This window comes from Opisthorchis viverrini (genome assembly GCF_000715545.1).
Source record: "Opisthorchis viverrini unplaced genomic scaffold opera_v5_97, whole genome shotgun sequence".
Classification (NCBI taxonomy): Eukaryota; Metazoa; Platyhelminthes; class Trematoda; order Opisthorchiida; family Opisthorchiidae; genus Opisthorchis; species Opisthorchis viverrini.
This window is the reverse complement of record NW_008751753.1, coordinates 528715-548648: the sequence shown is the minus strand read 5'-3', so window position 1 is coordinate 548648 and position 19934 is coordinate 528715. Positions and strand designations below refer to the sequence as shown.

The following is a 19934-nucleotide window of genomic DNA, read 5'->3' as shown; positions in this document are numbered from 1 at the left end:
GTAGCTCTCCCTCTTCCTCTATCTTCCACTTTTCTGTTTCTTCGATCTTACAGGAAGAAGCCGCGTCCAAGTATATTTCCATAATCTCGGAGCTGGTGGACAAAGAGAAACCAAACGTGGAGCCCACTACCACCCATCAGGCGCAAGCTCCTGGGCTTGAGAGTACGGTCAGCGAAAACGGAATTCTACAAATCTGTCTCAATCGACCGGAGAAGAAGAATGCAATTACTAGAGAGGTATTAAAAGCCGACAAATGTACAGGTTTCTTGTACATACTGTTTTTTGCACTATTTTCCATGACTGGACACCGTTTAGTTCCGGTCAGAACCTCAATTAAGCGTTGCATAGCACCAGTCATAATAACGCTTTGCCTACTGACTGACTTCTTCCAGTACCCGCAAGCGTTGGGATTTTTTACACTAGGCTCAAATAACAAAACAAAGCATGGGTATCTCGCGGCAATTCGAACTTGTTCTACGCATGAATGTGGGGATTCCTGATCAATGGAAGAAGTTCCCCGCTGTGAATTTCTTGTTAGGCAGTTTGTCACGAAAAAAACTTCGAAAATCTGTAGAAGTACCAATGCGTTTCTAGGAAATATCGTAAAAAGTGATCGCAAAGTTCTCGCCGATGAGAGAGTTCTCTCCAAAAGACCACCCCCAGCAAGGCTCTCTTTTGCTATCTTGTGGATACAACACAACTCACCTACTGTCACTCCTGGTGCCACCAGCCTTACTGAGCCTACCCATAATAATCCGACAGTGGATGAATACCACCCTAATGCTATTGGGCTTGGTGTCCTGTGATCATATTCATGCAGCAGACTCCAGGAGCCACAGGCAATCGGATCCGGTATCCTGAAACGTCGTTTATTATCCGTCGACCTTCTCAGCAGCAACCCTGCAGGTGTGTAGGCTATGTCGTGCACCCTGTTCACCATTGATTGAACGAGAGACAGTTTTTCATTTGTTTCGCAAACCTGGCCTTCGGAATCATCCATATTCATACCTCATCCAGTCGCTATCGCGCCACCAAAAGTCCGTATTACCGATCAGAAAACTCACTTTTCAAAGTATTAAATGCGGGTGATGGAACTTGGCGACAAGCAGCAAGACTGTGAGATTACACTGGGCCCCAGTAGCAGCCTGTAGTGAAATCTGACCCCCTCTCTTGCAAGTCATCATGCAGAAAGGTGGACTAAATCCTCAGTTCTATGTGACTTCTGAATGACTTCTTAGTCCCGTAACTAAGGATATCCTTGTGTTCTGCTTTTTTATGATTCCTTTCGAACAGTGAAGCCAATCGAACATAACTGTCCATTCCTTACTGAAGTACGCGTCGTACAACTCTGATCGTAGTATTAAAATGAGTCCCTTTTCATATTGGTTTAAGCTGTTTGATTGGCTGTCCTCTGGTTTATCGTCACGCAGAAGTTACCAATAATGATAAACTTCTCAGCTCTCAATCCAATGGTATTTGGGTTGGTTTTCATCTCGTAACCATGTTTACTGATGAGTCGGGTTTCATGAAAAATTGGATGAGACTAGCCCGACAGGCATTTTCGAACGCTTGACTTTCCGGAGTGACCGATCGTTAAATCAAAGCCTACCTTGTAACCGATCTGAAGGTTAAGTTATGTACTCATACCGAGGATGATCAAGCAAGACTTAGCGTTCATGAACCAGATCGAGCTTCGCCTAGAAGGATGTCATTCGACGGAATGATCCATTCTATGTTTACCGGTGCTGTTCCCGGGTGCTACAACTGCTACACTTGTCACCTACAGATATAACTCAAGAACTTTGTGGGAAGTCTTGCGGCCTCCTCATAGCTCAACGTTGATGGTTCTTCCTGAGGTTAAAAACAACCTGGATGTGATGCGTGGTCCTTTCGAGATGAAATCACGTCCCAGAATGAGCTAAATGCCGTTTGTTACTTGGTGTTTGAAGAATCGCTAGATACACTTATGTATAGATGTATGACATACTGTTATATCTTATTGATTCGTCAATCTGTCGTATCTGACGCTGACCGCGCTCCAGTGCCTAGTGCCGGAAAAAGACTTACCGAAGAGAACACAACAGCTTTATTCCGAATAAGCGAGCGCGAGAGCGTGAGTGTGAAAATACAACGGCATCAAGCTTTTTTATTGGAGGGATACTGTTTCAACTTGGTCCAACGCTGACTGACTGTCTGGCGGTGATGCGCTGCATGTTGAGGGGGCGCTGTCTGTCTGGTCAGCTTCTAGTGGAGCTGAGGGTCTCAGTACATTTTAGGGCATTTAGTGATTACTTTCAGGAACCAGATCTTCCTAATACATAATTAGGCTATTCTTTGGTAGTAAGATCGGTGTTCCTGTTCATTTGACTGAACACATCGTGTTACAATCTTGGAACTTTCACTGTGAGACGCTTTTAATGATGCTTGATTTTAGCAGAAGCATTTTTTCTGAAACGGCAACTGAATGCAGATTTTCTCCCTAAGAACTTAAGCAATATCCAGGCGGGTATCCCGATGCATTTCGAGCCTCAGAAATAGTTTATGTGACTTCCCAGAATTTGATCTCGTTATATACTGTATTAATCTTGTGCTTTGTTCTTGTTAACTGATACCTGAGTTATTGGTTTGGTCACAAGGGATGGTTGATAAGTCCGTTTATCAGCTGACAACCCCACTCATGAGGAGTGGCTTCTTTTTTAATTGCAGTCTTCACAATCTGTTCTCTACCTCGGACATGAGTTTCTTCATCTCTTTAGATGTATGAACGCTGGACGGAATTACTGAATGACGCGGCAGTCAACCCGGACATCAAAGTCGTTGCTGTTACTGGTGAGCACTAGTCCTGATTTAAATGTCTGCTCTCCATTCGGTCAACTGTCATAATTTACTTTTATTAGGCTTGCTCAATTGTCAATCAGAAGACTCATCGTGATGGTAGCCCTTTTCGCTGGAGCTAAAATCAGTATCAAGTTTGGTTGTAGAATTGAATCAGCAGTACGAAGCACAATAAGTCCTCGTGTAGATCGGCAATCTTCAGACTGTCCAACGATCTATTTCGTCTGAGTCTACTTTGGACGACTTCGCGTATTGTCATGCTCGGCTCAAGGTTAAACTTATGTAAACAGTAGATACAACGGTTAGTTTGTCATCCTCATTGTTCATATACGACGAATATGGTCTGGCAGGAATTTTCCGATCTATCATAGTGGCAAATTTCACGAGTTGAATTCGTTCTGCCGAGATATTCGATGTACTTTTCTGGACTTAGTTCTAGTTCTAGTTAGTGGTAACCCTTTTTCCCAAAAGCAGTTGTGAGTGGTGCTTTTTCTCACACAGATGCTATCGCCTCGTGAATCCACCGCAGCTTCAAACTCTCGTTGGTCTGTGTTCAACCATATCAGCAACAGCAGCGTTATCGTCAACAACAGTACACCCTTAGGTGTCACTTGCGCTCAAGTGCCACACAAATCATGAAAGTGTTCAAAGGTTGTTGTCAGCGTAGCTACTATTGACCACTATTCAGTCGACTGATAGGCTAAGAAGCTGATTTCTGTTTACTTGGTTTCAAGACTCCTCGGGGGGGGGGGGGGGGGTGAACCCAGCCCTCGTGCTTCCTCCGGGTGGCATGGCAGTTAGGCACCGGCAGCTGAATGATTTTTTACCACAAAAACGCAATGTGATGATACATTTCTCCCCTCTTCAAAAATAACTTACAGGCACTTATTGGAGATGATCTTTTCTTGAAGGAACTATCAGCTGAAGTCGCTGTTATCCACTAGGAGATAACACTAGCGAGAAAATCTGAAATGTCAACATTGCCATCAGCTGTAAAAACCTCGTACTTGCCGTACAGTTGTTCCATCTGCCACATTTTCGTTCGCCGATGATTTTTGGAAGTGGGATATGCACTGGAAGCGGTAACTTATATAATAAATTCGTAAGTACAGGGGTATCAATGGACTTTTGTTGTAGCGTGGGTGGCCGTCTATGGATTACGCCTGCACCGAGCCTGCCAGACCACGCGATAAGGAGAAGACAGGGAACTCGGGACACGGCTGTATTGTCAAGACAAAACGTACAGGGCTTCTGCACCTATATATAGGATGACTAAATGGCCAAATGTGATCGTTCACTTGTTTCGTTCTGCGCAACCAATGGCTGTGTTGCGGTCGATTTCAGCCCCACTCCACTGGTCATCTGTTGCTAAGCCGTGTTTGGTGTACTTGCCAACGCACCTGCTCTCCGGACGTGTGGTATCGATGGTGAACTTGGTGATGCGTCACTCTCTGCACATGTACTTTTTCCATGTCTCGGCCCGTCCTGACAACTTTCCATTAGCGAGATCGAGAGAGGGCTATGCATTGACGACAACAGCTTAGATGCATGAGCGCCACTGGCATGCGTAGGTCATCTGACTCTCCTAACCATAAATGCCTCCCAATTCCGAGGATTGGCAACTATCAAGAGAATTTTCACTGCACAACTATGTCGTCCTATGTAGGTTTGTGAGGTTTAATCCCTCCCTCTTTCTCGTTAAACGGCACTCTAAAATAGTTCCTTAGTTGATCCCGTCAAATTTAATTTGGTTTTCACTGATTAAGGGGTAGCACTATTGAGCGCTTATTTCAGACATTTAACTGTCGTTCCCTCGACGTCGACCATTATACTGTTCTCGACCCCAATGAGGAATGGGCAAAAATGTAAGACGAAAACTGGAATCACCACAGCCTGCCCCTCTCCAGCGACAATCAAGTCTTAGTGATTAGCGAATATACACTCATCTGCAAACTAATTTGGTCCCTTCGAGAGACTCACGTGGAACCCAGCTGAATCTCTCGTTTATGATGTTCTCAGGCAACTGAATGTGCTGTACCAGGCCGCCTCATGTTTCAGTCGTTACGATATTTGAAATATCGCGATACATGTATATTTGTAATGTACTACTCATAAGGTTGCTGAAAATCCATCGGCAGCCCACGACCGGTTTCGCTCTTCTTGGGGCTCATCAGGTAGGCGCAGTCCCCGGGTTTCCGTCAAACTTATGTCCTACTTGAAACCAAATTGCACAAAATTAGCCAGTATACACTCATTGGTAAACTAATTTGGTTCCTTCGAGAGACTCACGTGAAACCCAGCTGAATCTCTCGTTTATGATGTTCTCAGGCAACTGAATGTGCTGTACCAGGCCGCCTCATGTTTCAGTCGTTACGATATTTGAAATATCGCGATACATGTATATTTGTAATGTACTACTCATAAGGTTGCTGAAAATCCATCGGCAGCCCACGACCGGTTTCGCTCTTCTTGGGGCTCATCAGGTAGGCGCAGTCCCCGGGTTTCCGTCAAACTTATGTCCTACTTGAAACCAAATTGCACAAAATTAGCCAGTATACACTCATTGGTAAACTAATTTGGTTCCTTCGAGAGACTCACGTGAAACCCAGCTGAATCTCTCGTTTATGATGTTCTCAGGCAACTCAATGTGCTGCACCAGGCCGCCTCTTGTTTCAGTCGCCACGGTATTTGAAATATCGCGATACTGCGCCTACCTGATGAGCCCCAAGAAGGGCGAAACCGGTCGTGGGCTGTCGATGGATTTTCAGCAACCTTATGGGTAGTACATTACAAGTCTTAGTGATCTTAGTTGGTCTGAGCGATCCTTTACTAAATGGCTTATGAAGTAGTGTATTTGCCTGATTCTGGTCGAAACCGATAAAGCTCATTTGTCTCAGCATAACCAGTTCAACTGATCCCCAACTTACATCAAGTACTAGAAGTACACGTTGTATTGCGAAGCATTTTAATTTATGGGCAAACCCCAGCTACAGGTCCTGTCAGTGGATATCTCCGTTTGGCAACCCTTTCTGACTAGTCCGGCTCGCTGGCGTACATTCTGGCTTTCTCCCATACAGTCCAAAATTTTTTTTTGAAATGACATTGATATCACTGCTGAAGCCACCGATGTTTGTTTCTCNTGTACCAGGCCGCCTCATGTTTCAGTCGTTACGATATTTGAAATATCGCGATACATGTATATTTGTAATGTACTACTCATAAGGTTGCTGAAAATCCATCGGCAGCCCACGACCGGTTTCGCTCTTCTTGGGGCTCATCAGGTAGGCGCAGTCCCCGGGTTTCCGTCAAACTTATGTCCTACTTGAAACCAAATTGCACAAAATTAGCCAGTATACACTCATTGGTAAACTAATTTGGTTCCTTCGAGAGACTCACGTGAAACCCAGCTGAATCTCTCGTTTATGATGTTCTCAGGCAACTCAATGTGCTGCACCAGGCCGCCTCTTGTTTCAGTCGCCACGGTATTTGAAATATCGCGATACTGCGCCTACCTGATGAGCCCCAAGAAGGGCGAAACCGGTCGTGGGCTGTCGATGGATTTTCAGCAACCTTATGGGTAGTACATTACAAGTCTTAGTGATCTTAGTTGGTCTGAGCGATCCTTTACTAAATGGCTTATGAAGTAGTGTATTTGCCTGATTCTGGTCGAAACCGATAAAGCTCATTTGTCTCAGCATAACCAGTTCAACTGATCCCCAACTTACATCAAGTACTAGAAGTACACGTTGTATTGCGAAGCATTTTAATTTATGGGCAAACCCCAGCTACAGGTCCTGTCAGTGGATATCTCCGTTTGGCAACCCTTTCTGACTAGTCCGGCTCGCTGGCGTACATTCTGGCTTTCTCCCATACAGTCCAAAATTTTTTTTTGAAATGACATTGATATCACTGCTGAAGCCACCGATGTTTCTCACTACTGCGAATGTTTCTTTGTCGCTAGTGTAAAAAGTCGAAACAAATAAAGAAGCCACTAAGTAGTATGACAGGACACACTGGTCTTGTTTTATTCGCTATCATTTTTTGCCCGGACGTGTTCACTCCCAAGCATACCTCTTCAAAGAACAATTCTTGGGCTTGGGGTCCTTTGCACCTCTATTTTTACCAGACTGTTTGATTTTTTCCTTGCTGCCCGTCATATTAGGCGGTTTGTCGTCTCGGTAACACAACCGATTCCCTAGTACACGGTAAGGTAGATATGTCTTGTTCATATTATATAATCCGATTGATTGTCTGATATGAACCTTAAGCTCTAAACTTCCTCGTCTGTTTTCCGCGCACTTCATCCGCTCCCAGCTTGTAGACCTCTCTTTTTGGTAGGCCGGGGAGTTGTATCGATGCCAGTAAAGATGTCGGCATCTAATAGTCAGTGACGACTGCTTTCGCATGCCCCGATAGATTCCGTCCAATTTGCAATCACAGTTCAGTGCTTTTCTGTGTAATTCTTAAAATGCTGGTGTAGAAATCAGGAGGATTTTATTTCTATTACATGGACAGTCTCTTCATCCGGTTAATTATACTGCCAGAGAGTTAATCCTTCAGCCGGTTATGAGAAGCCTGTTTTTTTGAAAACCTCATGCCAGTCTAACCGGATTGTTTTTCATTCCTCTATTTCCTGATTGGCAGGTAAAGGAGACTACTTTTCCAGTGGAAACGACTTGCGAGCGACTGTCAAACCGATCCAGGAAGGACATTCTGTGGTAGAGGTTGCTAGGGCGGGTCGGGATCTTTTGAACCGCTTTGTGAACGCATACATCAATTTTCCAAAACCGCTTGTTGGCCTCGTGAATGGACCTGCCATTGGAATTTCAGTTTCAACCCTCGGTCTCTATGACTACGTTCTTGCTTCTGACAACGTGAGTCACCAAGGGCAATATTGCATGAATTTACTGATACTCTGTTCAAGCTATTACTTTTCTTGTTTTTTTTTCAATTCCGCTTTTTTCATCTTGGGTTCCCTGTTAGTAACCACTCAACGCAAAAGCCACGTCATATATCTACAAGTCCTTCAACACTGTTCGGTAATCACACATCGCTTTGGGAGGGGCGTACTTTATTTGTAGACTACTACAAATGCGCCTAAGAAGTGTCGTGCAGCTGATCCTTCAGATAATGCTCACCTGTGACTTCCCATGGGGCAAAGCTTTCTGTTCTGATAGACCAAAACGGCCGCTCGAAAGCTCCAAATGTTCAAAATTTAAGAGGTGTGTATGAGTAGGTATTCAATACATACGAATAGCTTCTTGTTCTGACAGTCGTTAGTGTTCAGCCACATTTACAAGATTAATGTCATTGTATAAACGTTCAAGCTGTGGACAGACGAGTGTTTCTAAATGCGTAGCCCCTATCGGCCCCCCAAAAAGCTTTCTAAAGTCTGTCCGTTTTGTTACAAAAAATCCGGCTGTCGAACAATGGAACACTCGTTTCTTGTGCTAAACATCTTTGTTCACCTAAGTGAGTCCTGTCGATTTTGACGTTTCCTGCCCCTGAGACTCTTTATGTGCGAGGGTCCTGATATATTAATGACCAAGAGTTCATACTGTTCGCAATAGATGAAAAGGTCTGGTAACCTTAGGTCAGGCCCGAGAAATTCGTATTCTGAATGATTCTACGTCAATGTGTCGACTACATGATCGATCTCATCCTCACTATTTCTGACGTTGTCTCTGTAGTTAGTTATCAGATTCCCTTGTTTTATTGAACACGCTATCCTGTTTGACAAAATTTTAACATTCGGACAGCCTCTCATCAACACCCACAGAAATCGACCGTTGAGCTAAAGCAGCTACACAATCTTTGAACCAGTTCACGGTAGATTTCAGTACTACCTTCCCACAGTTTTTCTAATTGATGGTAATACGTCCAAATATTGGTATCTCGAGTGAGTTTTCTAGCCGTCCGTGTAGTGGTATTTGATGACCAACTATTTGCTGCTAATGTTGCTGACCGAATGTTCTTTACGAACATCTCGCATTTCAACTCTGGTCATCATCATCGACACCGATACACCAGTAATAAATGCTGGCACTGAATAGAACGTCGAGATAGGAAGTCTATTATAGATTGTAAAGAAGGGTCAGAGGCGGAGACTGATCATAAGGGATTCACACCACTCTGCCCCCGATGAAAATCACCCACGGTGACACAAACATTAAGTTGCAGACAAAAACCGCAATTATCGTTGTTGTTTTTGCCGCATTTTCTTCGCAAACGGGGATTGTGCGCTAAACAAATGCCCTCGTTATTTGCTCTTTACACTAGCATATTGAACAATATTTGGGTATTCCGTTACACAATTTTAAGTCGAGTACGGTGTTCAGTGGGTAGACTATTGTGACTAAATTCCTCAAGTTGCTTCCATCAGTGTGAAATCTTTCAAGCGCAATCAGAATAACAGTCAGCGTAACTGGTCTTTGGCATACACTGCTTCACTTTTTATGTTAGATAACTGTATTTTCCGTATCATCGGACCTCCTCGTCCTTCTTTTCAGGCCACCTTCCAAACACCTTTTGTTTCCACCGGACAAACACCTGAGGGATGTTCATCCTACACTTTTCCTCGCTTGATGGGACCCATGATAGTAAGTGCGGTTTTTCTACTGCTCAACACCGTTTCCATCTCGTACGACTACCACAGAAATGTCAGATTACGCACACAGTCCATGTAGAGCACAGGCCCGTAACCAGGTGACGCTATTTATCAACTAAATGCTGTGCTGCGTGTGCCAAAGTAGTTACTTAAGGTAGATGGAGACCGTGACTGATGCCTAACCAGCTGTATGATACTTTGAAAACCCACATGAGCTCACGCTTGACTTAGTCGGGGTGAAACACCACTAGAACCTGACCTCTGGAAAACATGCACTTAAAGTTTTGTTGATTGCGTTATGTCAGAGATTACCAGAATAGTGAGTCTGTGTAAAAACGCGAATGAGAATCGCCTCTATTCCTTTCTCACTTTTGTCCGTATGAAGTAGTTTGAAAACCTTGTTCGCCTTTACAATTTTGTTTACTTGAGTTAACCACGTAAGGAGCACGTAAGTTTCATCCCATTGATTTCATTGTTTTCGTCAGATAATTCCTATAAAAAACGAAAGTCACCAATTCATATCAGTGTCCGTGCTAGTTTATTGCCTCCGGATGTGTGGCACCGTTAAAGTCTGACCGTTCAGTCCCAGAGCACGAATTCGCTGACCGGAAGGTCCGTGGTTCGAACCCGACCTCTGCCTCTATCTAAGCTTGGGCAGCTTGACAGTATCCCAGTCCTTGTGCTTCCTTCTGGTGGCATGGCAGTTGGGCACCGATAGGGTGGTCCCATCGGTCCATCCTATTACCAGGACGCGGAACTACTAACCAGATCAGGCTTTTCGACTGCTTCTGTCCAGGTTTGGGTGACAGTATCTCAGCCCTGGGCCTGCCCGTTGACTGTGTATCAAGAGGATGCCATAGTCGAATGGTTATTATCACAATATCGAGAGGACATAAATTACCAGAAGTCAACGCTAAGTTAATTTGGTCTTTCGCAAACATTGTGTGAGTAGGTAGCATGTAGCTAATGAGTAAGAAATTAAAGAACATTGTATTTCAGGGGCAGATTGGAACGATCAGTTCCTGCCAAGATGAACCAGTGGAAATAGTTGTTTTCACCTCTCACGGCCTTATAGGATAGAATGTTGGTAGTTTTGATTCTCTCTACGTAAGGGCAGAACCCTTCAAGATCTGATAAAACCTTTTTTGGAAAACGTTCTGATAGCCCCTGAGATAAATATCCATCACTCCTACCAGTATATGTGGTAGGCAAGTGGAAATGCAAGTTCAAGTGCACTGAAAAACAAGGTGTGAAACAGGATGACCAAACAAACTCTTTGACCCATTTTGAAGCATACTCAGGTTGTAAAGTCCGTGCGTAAGCCGGCAGTAGAGCTTGCGGTTTAGTGCTTATCTAACCTCCTATTTGCTTCCGTTTGCTGTATAGTCATCTTTGACGTGACGGCTTTTCTCCTCAGGCTTCTAGTCGCAAACGTGGATGGTCAGTAAGGTTTGTGTATCCGTTTGTAATATTTATATTTGTAACGCTATGAAAAGGATTTCGCTCAATTTCGTGTATGTCATTAGAGAGAAACTACTTTTAGTTTCTACTTGGTAAACGGCCTCCTCGACCGTCATCCCAGTCTTCAAAAAAGGCTCAAGAAGATCATGGGAAAACCATCGTGGCATCAGACTTTTGTATCCAAGGTGCTTTGTCTGTCACGAGACAGAATGAAGCTGGGTTTCGGCCTGGCTGAGGATGCACTGACCGTATCTTTACCTTGAGACAAGTTCTTGAACAGCGCTAGTGCTTCAAACGTAGTATGAAAACAGTAAACTGAATCAGGTCAACAACAGCCACCTTCTTCGATGAGACCCCGGGACCAATGTTTAATATGACTGCCAGACATAGCTGAGTGGCGCTCGTGCATCAAACCTATCGCCTTTATACTTAGCTACCCAGTTCCTGAACTACCTGAACATGCCAATGCCGCTTGGCTGTATCTTCCTACATTGTTTCACTTTCCGGTGATCAAAACTGTAACTGCTGGCTCGCGTCTATAGCTGATAAACTAATTGATTGATTGACCTTTTTAGTGGCCTCCCTTTCTCATCCATACTTTCCGACCAATCATTGCAGTGCTATTTACCGATGGATTTAAAGTGGTTTACAGGTTATTGATCAGGTGGCTGTCGATCTGTTCGCCGAGCCTGGCAGTTGGCTTGCAAACGTTTCGCCACCATACGGGGAGACATCATCGGTACTCAGTGATGATTTCTCCTCGTATGGTGACGAAACGTTTGCAAGCCAATTGCCAAGCTCGGCGAACAAATCAACAGCCACCTGATCCACAATCGAGCTTCCAATATTTTAACATATTACCAAAGTAATTTACGTTTGCTAACTTCTTTGTGAAACCCTTAGAGTGGAAAGGGGGTAAAACGGACCGCTGACCTCCCGACGCTAGCTCACATGTGAAGGTATCCAAATCCTCTGCCACTGTTGATAGCCTCGAATCTCTTGCGCACCTTTGGCTATTCTTATCAATGGATTAACAACGGCATGGTATTCTATAGAGGAGAATGTCGGTAGCTCAGGTAGCGTAGATGGTCGTTGGCTTGTTCGCTGAGCTGGGCAATTTGGTTGCATACGTTTCATCACCAATCGAGGTGACATCATCAGTGCGTAGTTGTGCGTAGCGGTGTGAGTTCACACGTAACACTACCGAACGCACAACCACTAACCCACCGCTACGCACAACTACGGACTGATGATGTCACCTCGATTGGTGATGAAACGTTTGCAACCAAATTGCCCAGCTCAGCGAACAAGCCAACGACCAACTGCATGGTATTTTCAGTTCTTCAGCAGCATCCGGTAAAGTTCAAATTGGTCTCTACTTTCTCCGTTACTTCGACGAGTTTCAAGTTAGCCAAACACTTTCGTACGCTATTAAGTAGTTGAGCGTCAGGCGTGAAAGATAGCCACCATCTCTAGTATACTTTTTGTGCGCCAAGGTTTCTGGACTCCACAAATCTCATGTGTGTGACTTTACGCAAGAGACTCGTTAATAAAGTACTTTTGTCCGATTTTAGCGTACGAAGGAAAGTACACCATGGTTATCGGTTTCCCCGTTCTGGTTATCGACAATTTTTCGATTCACAGCTTTGTGAGAGGTGATTATATTGTTTATGTTTCCGGATGTTCGAGCACTCAACGAATGCACTAGATTCCATACAACCGAATGGAGGCAGATATGTATACAATATCATGATAACTTTAGGTTTTTTGGGATCACAGTTAACGGACTGCTGAAATCATGAATAGTGAGCGTGTGTTTGGTTGCGCAATGCACCCAAATTCAGGTCACGATTTGCCATCTTAATGCGGTTGTCTCGTGAGCTACAGCGGCTTCTTTGAGCTAAAAGCTCTTTTTGGCCTTGACAGTGGCCACAAACTATGGTTTTATCTGGTGGTCAAAATTTTGTCCCAGGAAAGTTTGTACGCCCACTTCTGCACTCGGTCCATTGCGCCCAGATGCGTCAAGCAAGACTAGTACCTGTTATTTGTCTTTTACACCACTTAATTATTCTTCTGCCTTCCGTGAAACTTTGGAGACAATAACGTTTCCGTCGAATTCTTTCCTACTAAATTGAGTACACCGAAGAAATTTCACTTCGTGGATCAGATCCCTCACCGCACACGAATCGGTGTGCGGTGCCAAGTGTAGATTGTTTCGGACCTCAAATACAGATCTCACGCGTGTACGTTAACCAGTTTGTAGATCAATTAAGCAGTTCGCCTTTTGAGTAAATGCCGGCGTACTGGTTACCCGGTTGAGTGATCCAGGGCGGCTTCATGAACCGCCAACACCCTTGACGCGAGTATCACATCAGTCTGTTGACGGCAGAATCCGTGTGACCACATCTTGATCCGCCGTGTAATCCCTGCTTGCAGGAAATGCATGAATTCCTTCAGTGTCTGGTCATTGGAACGTCAGACTCATCGTCCTCTTTTGGCAGTAATATCAGATCAACAATGTTGAGGTACCCCGGATGGGTTTTGGCAGCAGTTTACCCATAGATCATAGTGGCTTGGCACACTACTTCCTTTTTTAGAGTACACGCTCTCCTTTATCCAACGATATGCATAGAGGTAATAATCGAAAGGCAATCAATCACCCGATAATCTGCCAAAAACTTATGAAGGACGTGAACAGGAATCTCATGTTGACAACTGCTCTTTCCCTGGATCAGATATCAATAACGGATAGATATGTCCGAGGAACGCAGCTGGCGGCACTACTTCATCAGATAACTAGTACCACTTTACCTGAGTGATCTGACTGAGTCATCGCTGTCAATATGTGGCCCTTGTTATCTCCTGTGAATGTATCTGGGCGTACTTTTGTTGCCTAGTTTTGTAGCTGGAGGACTAATGAGCACGCACAATTTTTACTTGGCTTATTGAATTGTTCAGTCATTTAGTTAGTTTTAGTTAATTATTCATATGCGTTCTTTCTGACTTCTCTACGTTACCAATGACAACAGTATATGTTCGCCTACCGTGCGATGCACATTTAAGAGTACCCGATTTCACCTCTAGGCGCTGTCTTTCGTTGAATATACTTAGTCATATAGAGAATATCGATGACTGATCTAAGATTTGACTAAGCAGTTCCAACGCCGTAGTTTGTCGTACATGCGAACATCACACGACTTCAATGACGGTAGTGCTGCGTTTGTTGTGCTTTTCATTTATGTCTGACAAAGTATGTGAGATTGATATGACACTGTTATTCCCGAACCGTACACATTACCCATCTGGTTGTGGCTGCATCCGGACTTGAGGCAATAGAATTTCTTGTCCTAGGTTTCGTTTGCTTCATCTATCCTATTTGTGCAAGTTATCCCAGTCATCAATCCATCCTAATATATGGTGAATAAAATTTCCGCCCCATTTTATTTTTCAGGCCAACGATATGCTGCTATTCGGTCGAAAATTGAGCGCAACCGAAGCCTGTTCTTACGGATTGGTAACTCGTGTCGTACCACAATCGAGGTTTTCTGAAGAATGTAGCAAATTCCTCAACAGCGTTGTTGAAATGCCAGCCCAGGTAAACATTTCTAACAGCAAGTTTTCCTTGAAATTTGCTTGTGTATCATCATGTATTAGGTACAACAGATAAATTTTTGACGATAGTGCTTTGCAACTCCTCTGCCTATCGTGTAACCCGATAGGCAGTGTGGTTATTTATTTGATTAAGAAACAGCAATCTAGCGTCTTGATTGATTTTATATCTGTGCCTCTCTTATTGGGCCGTTAGTGACACTCAAAGAATGGCAGTTTCCATTCTTCCTGTTATCGGAGCCTAACTGCGGCACCCACATTGTTGATAACCTGGAAGTAGATCTAAGGCCCGGTCTCCGAAACATCTAAAGTTACCCATATCAGGAGATTAGTGTTTGCGCTGTACACCGTTGGTAAAACATGCTACGCCGCACTGTCTTTTTATTTCGCCCATGAGGACCACAGCTCATGCCATGTCTTACAATCCATTTAGGTCCTTGGGTTCACGGCTTCTCCACTTGACTGATCGTGTTTCCACAAAGGAGTCCCTGCCCGCATTATCACTGAGTTGACCTAGTTGGTAGTGTATATCCCAAACCGGCTATTGAACTGTGGATAGCTGCAAATCTAGATGTTGAATGGTGACCGGATGCACTCATTTCAATGTTCGGTTGCTGTTGTTTGATCAGATTTTAGTTGATCCGTCCTTCGTGCTTGACAACTGGTTTGCAAATGTTTCGTCTCCAGTCAAGGAGACATCGACAGTGCGCAGTTGAGTGGGTGCTTCCTCGGTGCCTAGCTGCGTTTATATATATTATTAGAGAGTACCTAATATTATGTCATGTGATCGGCTACTTGGTATATACATTTCTGTAGTATTATTGGCCCGATCGTAATTCGCACTGCGTTGTGGTCTGTAGCCTGGCATTCCATTGGTTGATTGCATGGCTGTTTTAGGGTGTTTGAGGTCCGTTTTCGATTGGTCCGTTCCCGGTTTGTGTTGCTTTGTGGTCTTCCCTCCTTGAATTAGGTCGTTTGTGATCGCGTTTTCTGTTTTCGGTAGTTTCTTTACTTCAGCATGATTGTTTGTTTTAGTTTATCCGCCTCTGCATTCTGTAGTTCGGTAGTTCTTTCGCTTGCAGTGGTCGATAGACTGGATGGATATTCTCGGTAGATACTTTTCAAAAATTACATCAACGCAGCTAGGTACGGTGGAAGCACTCACTCAACTGCGCACTGACGATGTCTCCTCGACTGGGGACGAAACGTTTGAAAACCAGTTGCCAAGTTCGGTGAACAGATCAACTACCATCTGATCAGCCTATAGTAAACACACCCGGACTACCTATATTTCGACAAATTGGCAATGTTTAGTTGGCTTGGGCCCAAATTCCCATCTCTATGGATTAACTTGTGGGGGAATGAACCTGTGATCAACGCCTCCTGTCATGAGGCTATTCGTAAGATGATAGTCATCCAAGATGAGTTAACCTTAACACGTTTCAATGTTTTGTTCATAGCCACACAACTCTCGTTTGAACGGCCGTGTTCCTGTTCTGGCTTGCTGTGCACAGATTGATGCAATGCATACACCCTAGTGCATCTGGATTCCGGGGTGCTACTAATAAGATTTCTACCAGGATAGTGAAATTTCTCTCAGGATATCTTTTGAATAGAACTATGATATCTTGACATGAAAGAGCCAAGGTACTTCCCTTGTGGTATGGAGTAACCGAAAACTTTGTTGGGAAATTGTGGCAATGTGCCAAGTAAACCGAAATTTTGGGTGTGTAATCCGGATGTTTCTGTCTATATTTGCTCTGTATACAGACACTGCTTCTGTCAAAGGAGGCAATCCGCATTCGGGATCGTGAAACGCTGGTGAGCGTCAACGCGTTAGAATGTGACCGATTAATGGAACGGTGGACGTCACCTGAATTTATCCAGGCTGTGACCGCATTCCTTCAACGGAAGAAGTAGTATCTGGTTGCTACCTCATCAACGTTTATTTTTGTTTGGTACGTGAATTCCTCAGTCTTTCACCGAAGCCATTTCAGGCTTTATTATAAGTTTTTCCGCGTAATAACAATAATCCCATTTAGTAATTGAAGCTGACGTTTTCTTCTCCTAACTGTCCTCTTTGAGGCCAAACCGCTTTGCACCGTTTAATCACTCTGTTGTTTTACTGATTCGATGCCCAGTGATTTCATCGCTTTTTGTATCGGTTTTCTGTGAGTCACTGATTTACTATCCCGACTTCCTATGCCTGAAAAGTGTTTTCACAACAGACGTAACACTACGATGCGGTGCGGTCAGTTAACCGGAGAAATGATCACGTGACCAAATGCACCCTTTGTTGCCCCGTGCAATTTTCTGAGTAGTCCTAAATAATCTAGCCTATTCTGCTTCATCCCTCGTCAACGTCCGAGCTGGTCAACTTAAGTGAAGAAGGGCTTTATGCACTCTATGAGGGAGTTTCCGTCGGTCGTTTAACAAATATGATCCCGGGCTACTCGCCATTAGATCAAAACGCAAAAAAAGTCGGTGCAAGCGGTGGAGTATCTCAGATGGTAGGACTTCATGTTAGTGAATGGATGGAGTACTTTGGTCATTCTTTATTCCCGGGTACTAACCAGTTGCTGTCCCTAAGACGTCAGTATGCGCGAATCACACTATTTGGTTTTAAAGGAGACTGAATCACAGCTGATTCTCTTCTTCACGTTATTCTTCAGGTGAATGTGAATGTCAATGGACGATATTCGAGATAGCGCAGACACATCGTCTGGACAAGACACAATACTCATGAGCTTTATAAAGAGGAGTTTTCAGCAACCTCATGAATGGTGTGTGTTCCGCGTCAATGTAGTTGTGTTCTAGCTATCTTCAACACAAACTATAGTCTGAAAAAATTTCTTACTCAACAGTTTTCACAAGTTCACTTAGTGAATATACTCCCGAGCTAGAAGATACATGTAAACAAACCACTTCCTGACATGGCAGTCAGCAGTGACATACACGATTGTGTACCGTAAGTGAGAATCTGTCATCTGTTAAAGCATTTACAGTTTTCCTGAACGAACGGTTCTAGGATAGGTTGCGTAGAACACCTTGGTCTGGTTGCACTAGTTTCCAATAGCTGGATGAAATATTGACCGTGATAAACACATCCCTATCGGGCGTCTTCTCGAGGTTATCACACTGACTTATCTAGAGAATGTCTATTGGTGTTCGATCTGGCGTTTTCGTGTTCTTTGTGATGAACCGATTTGGTACTGCTCTAGGGTCTGGTTATGACTTCTGGTGGTTCTTTGTGGAGATATTGGGATTCTATGGCCTGTTCCGAATTTGAAGTTCTGGATTCTCATGTGGCACACGAAGACGCACAAAGGCCACTTAACACCATTATGAATATGCAGGTTTGTACCACATTTGTACGGTGATTCGAACCGGGATGTTTTGACAAACCTTTTAATGATATCAAGCCGGACAAAGTGCACTTTTAAATGCAGTTCTTTCCATCGCTTAATTAGCACATCCACCCCGGGTTAATGTGACCCCCTAGTTTCGCCACCCTACTTCACTCTCCGTCATAGTATGCTGGAAGTTTGCTACGCAGCGCGACCACTTGTGACCATCTGGCTTAGCAAGCAGCTGCATGTTGCTGCACCACAGTTCGTGTTATCTAGCACTATCAAGGTTTACACGACCTGGAGAGACAGCTTAATCCGATTTAGCGCCTGACTCATCCATGCAGCGCCCCAGCATAAGTGTGTAACTCACATTTCTTTCTGCACAGTATCGTCAAAGCGTGCTCGAAATCTCTTGGCGTAATATAAGATTTCCAAAAACTCTGACGGCCCACTACCGCTTTAGCTATTCTTAGGTATCATCAGGTAGGTATAGCCCCCCGTCTCCATTAACCTTACCTGCAAATTGCATTGGTGCTAGCGAATAGTATTATAAACAGGAGACTCCGTTTACTCTCTTCTCAACACCGAATGAACTCGCAAATGAGTGAATGCTGCCACTTGCGTACAATTTGGTGTTGGAATTAAACAAGCTTGATGGAAGCTCAGCAACTATGCCTGTCTGATGAACATCAAGATGGGCGAAATGTAGAGTAAGCTGGCGAAGGGTAATAAGCAAACCCAACTAGTGTATTGTGCGCAGAAAACATACTCCAATATCTCGAATGTCGTACAAACTGAAATATGAGGCGGTGTTTCTGAAGCACGTTCGGTTGAAACTTTTCAAAGAGGAGAGGTCGGTTCGGGTCTCCCGCTAACACTAGTACAATTTTCGCGCTTCAATTTGTTTACGGGATATGTAAGCACACTGTCACCTGATGTGTGCCGTTCGGCTGGGACAGATAACCATCTGGATTTGGTGTATTCCAACACTATAACATCAAGTCAGTTTCTCCATGAATTTTTTAGTACCAGTCATATTTTCCTGTTATACCCTCTACTTTCCATAATTGACTGAATTTCTCTTAAGTCGTCTTCTGCAAACCAGTAGAAACCGTCGGTGAGAATGTCCCGCAACTTGTGGAGCTGCAACAACTAAGTGGGTAGCTAGGAATTTACGGGACACTTATGTACAAACACACATATCAGATTATCTTTTCATATTCTGACCTGAAGCAGATCATCATCACTATACCCATGGACACTCGTGCTTCACTACCATACAACTACAAAGAATAATTGTTTTTAAAGGCTCAAAATAGTAAAAAGAGTGAATGAAGACTAGACCTGTTACTAGCTTACCGCAGGCAGCGTTCTGTCCAAGCCGCCGGTAACTGGTGGAAGTGTGTTTTATTTTGGTCCGTTGCTGCCTCGTTGCTGGGCGAAATGTGGTCAAATGATTGTTGTTCCCGGGAATCAGTATTGCAAAAGAACAGTCCATAATTAGCATATTACTGTAAAATTTAGCTCTAGTTAAATAATCGAAATCTTACTTGGGGCTTGCGTGGGTTTTGGCAAATGGGGACTTACTATGCGGTTTCAGGCCCTTTAAGGCAAAAGAAGGTATTTTTGTGCAACTATAAGAATATGTAACTTGTCCATTCATAATTAGCTGGCAAAATCCGAAACTCACCATCGAACTCCGTCGTCATCTCCAGTAATTATTATGTCGGCAACTGCAGCAATGTCATTATTAATGGTTCACTGTCTTATCATATTTCATCGACGTCTGCGTTCTAATTTAGTTGTGGGACAAGCGATTTGCGTAACAATGATCCAGCCTTGGAAAAATGCATAACCCATTTCAGCAGACCACACTTCCAAATCAGGGGTGTGAGGCATGTATCAATCTTTCAGGATCCCACGGCATTACACTGGTCAGTGGTGCTCTAATTTTGCCTCTATAGCTGGTTTTGCAGGAAACAAAGATTGCTCCTGGGATCTGCTCATATCGGTCCATTTGTTGGTTCTGGATAAAACCTGACCCAAACCAAATGGAAAGAAGTTCCTTCATG

General features: G+C 43.9%; 1 protein-coding gene across 1 annotated transcript in view; it reads left to right on the top strand.

Annotated features, from left to right (window-relative positions):
* T265_05254 (hypothetical protein) overlaps window positions 1-16814 on the top strand; it is a gene marked incomplete at both ends in the record, with an annotated part of 73794 nt that extends 56980 nt beyond the window's left edge. Inside the window, 6 exons of the mRNA XM_009170223.1 lie at window positions 5-236; window positions 2757-2829; window positions 7480-7709; window positions 9345-9434; window positions 14355-14498; window positions 16283-16814. Of these exons, the coding sequence (XP_009168487.1) occupies window positions 5-236; window positions 2757-2829; window positions 7480-7709; window positions 9345-9434; window positions 14355-14498; window positions 16283-16432 (919 nt within the window). The remainder of the gene's footprint in view (window positions 1-4; window positions 237-2756; window positions 2830-7479; window positions 7710-9344; window positions 9435-14354; window positions 14499-16282) is intronic.
* Between the last annotated feature and the right edge of the window lie 3120 nt (window positions 16815-19934).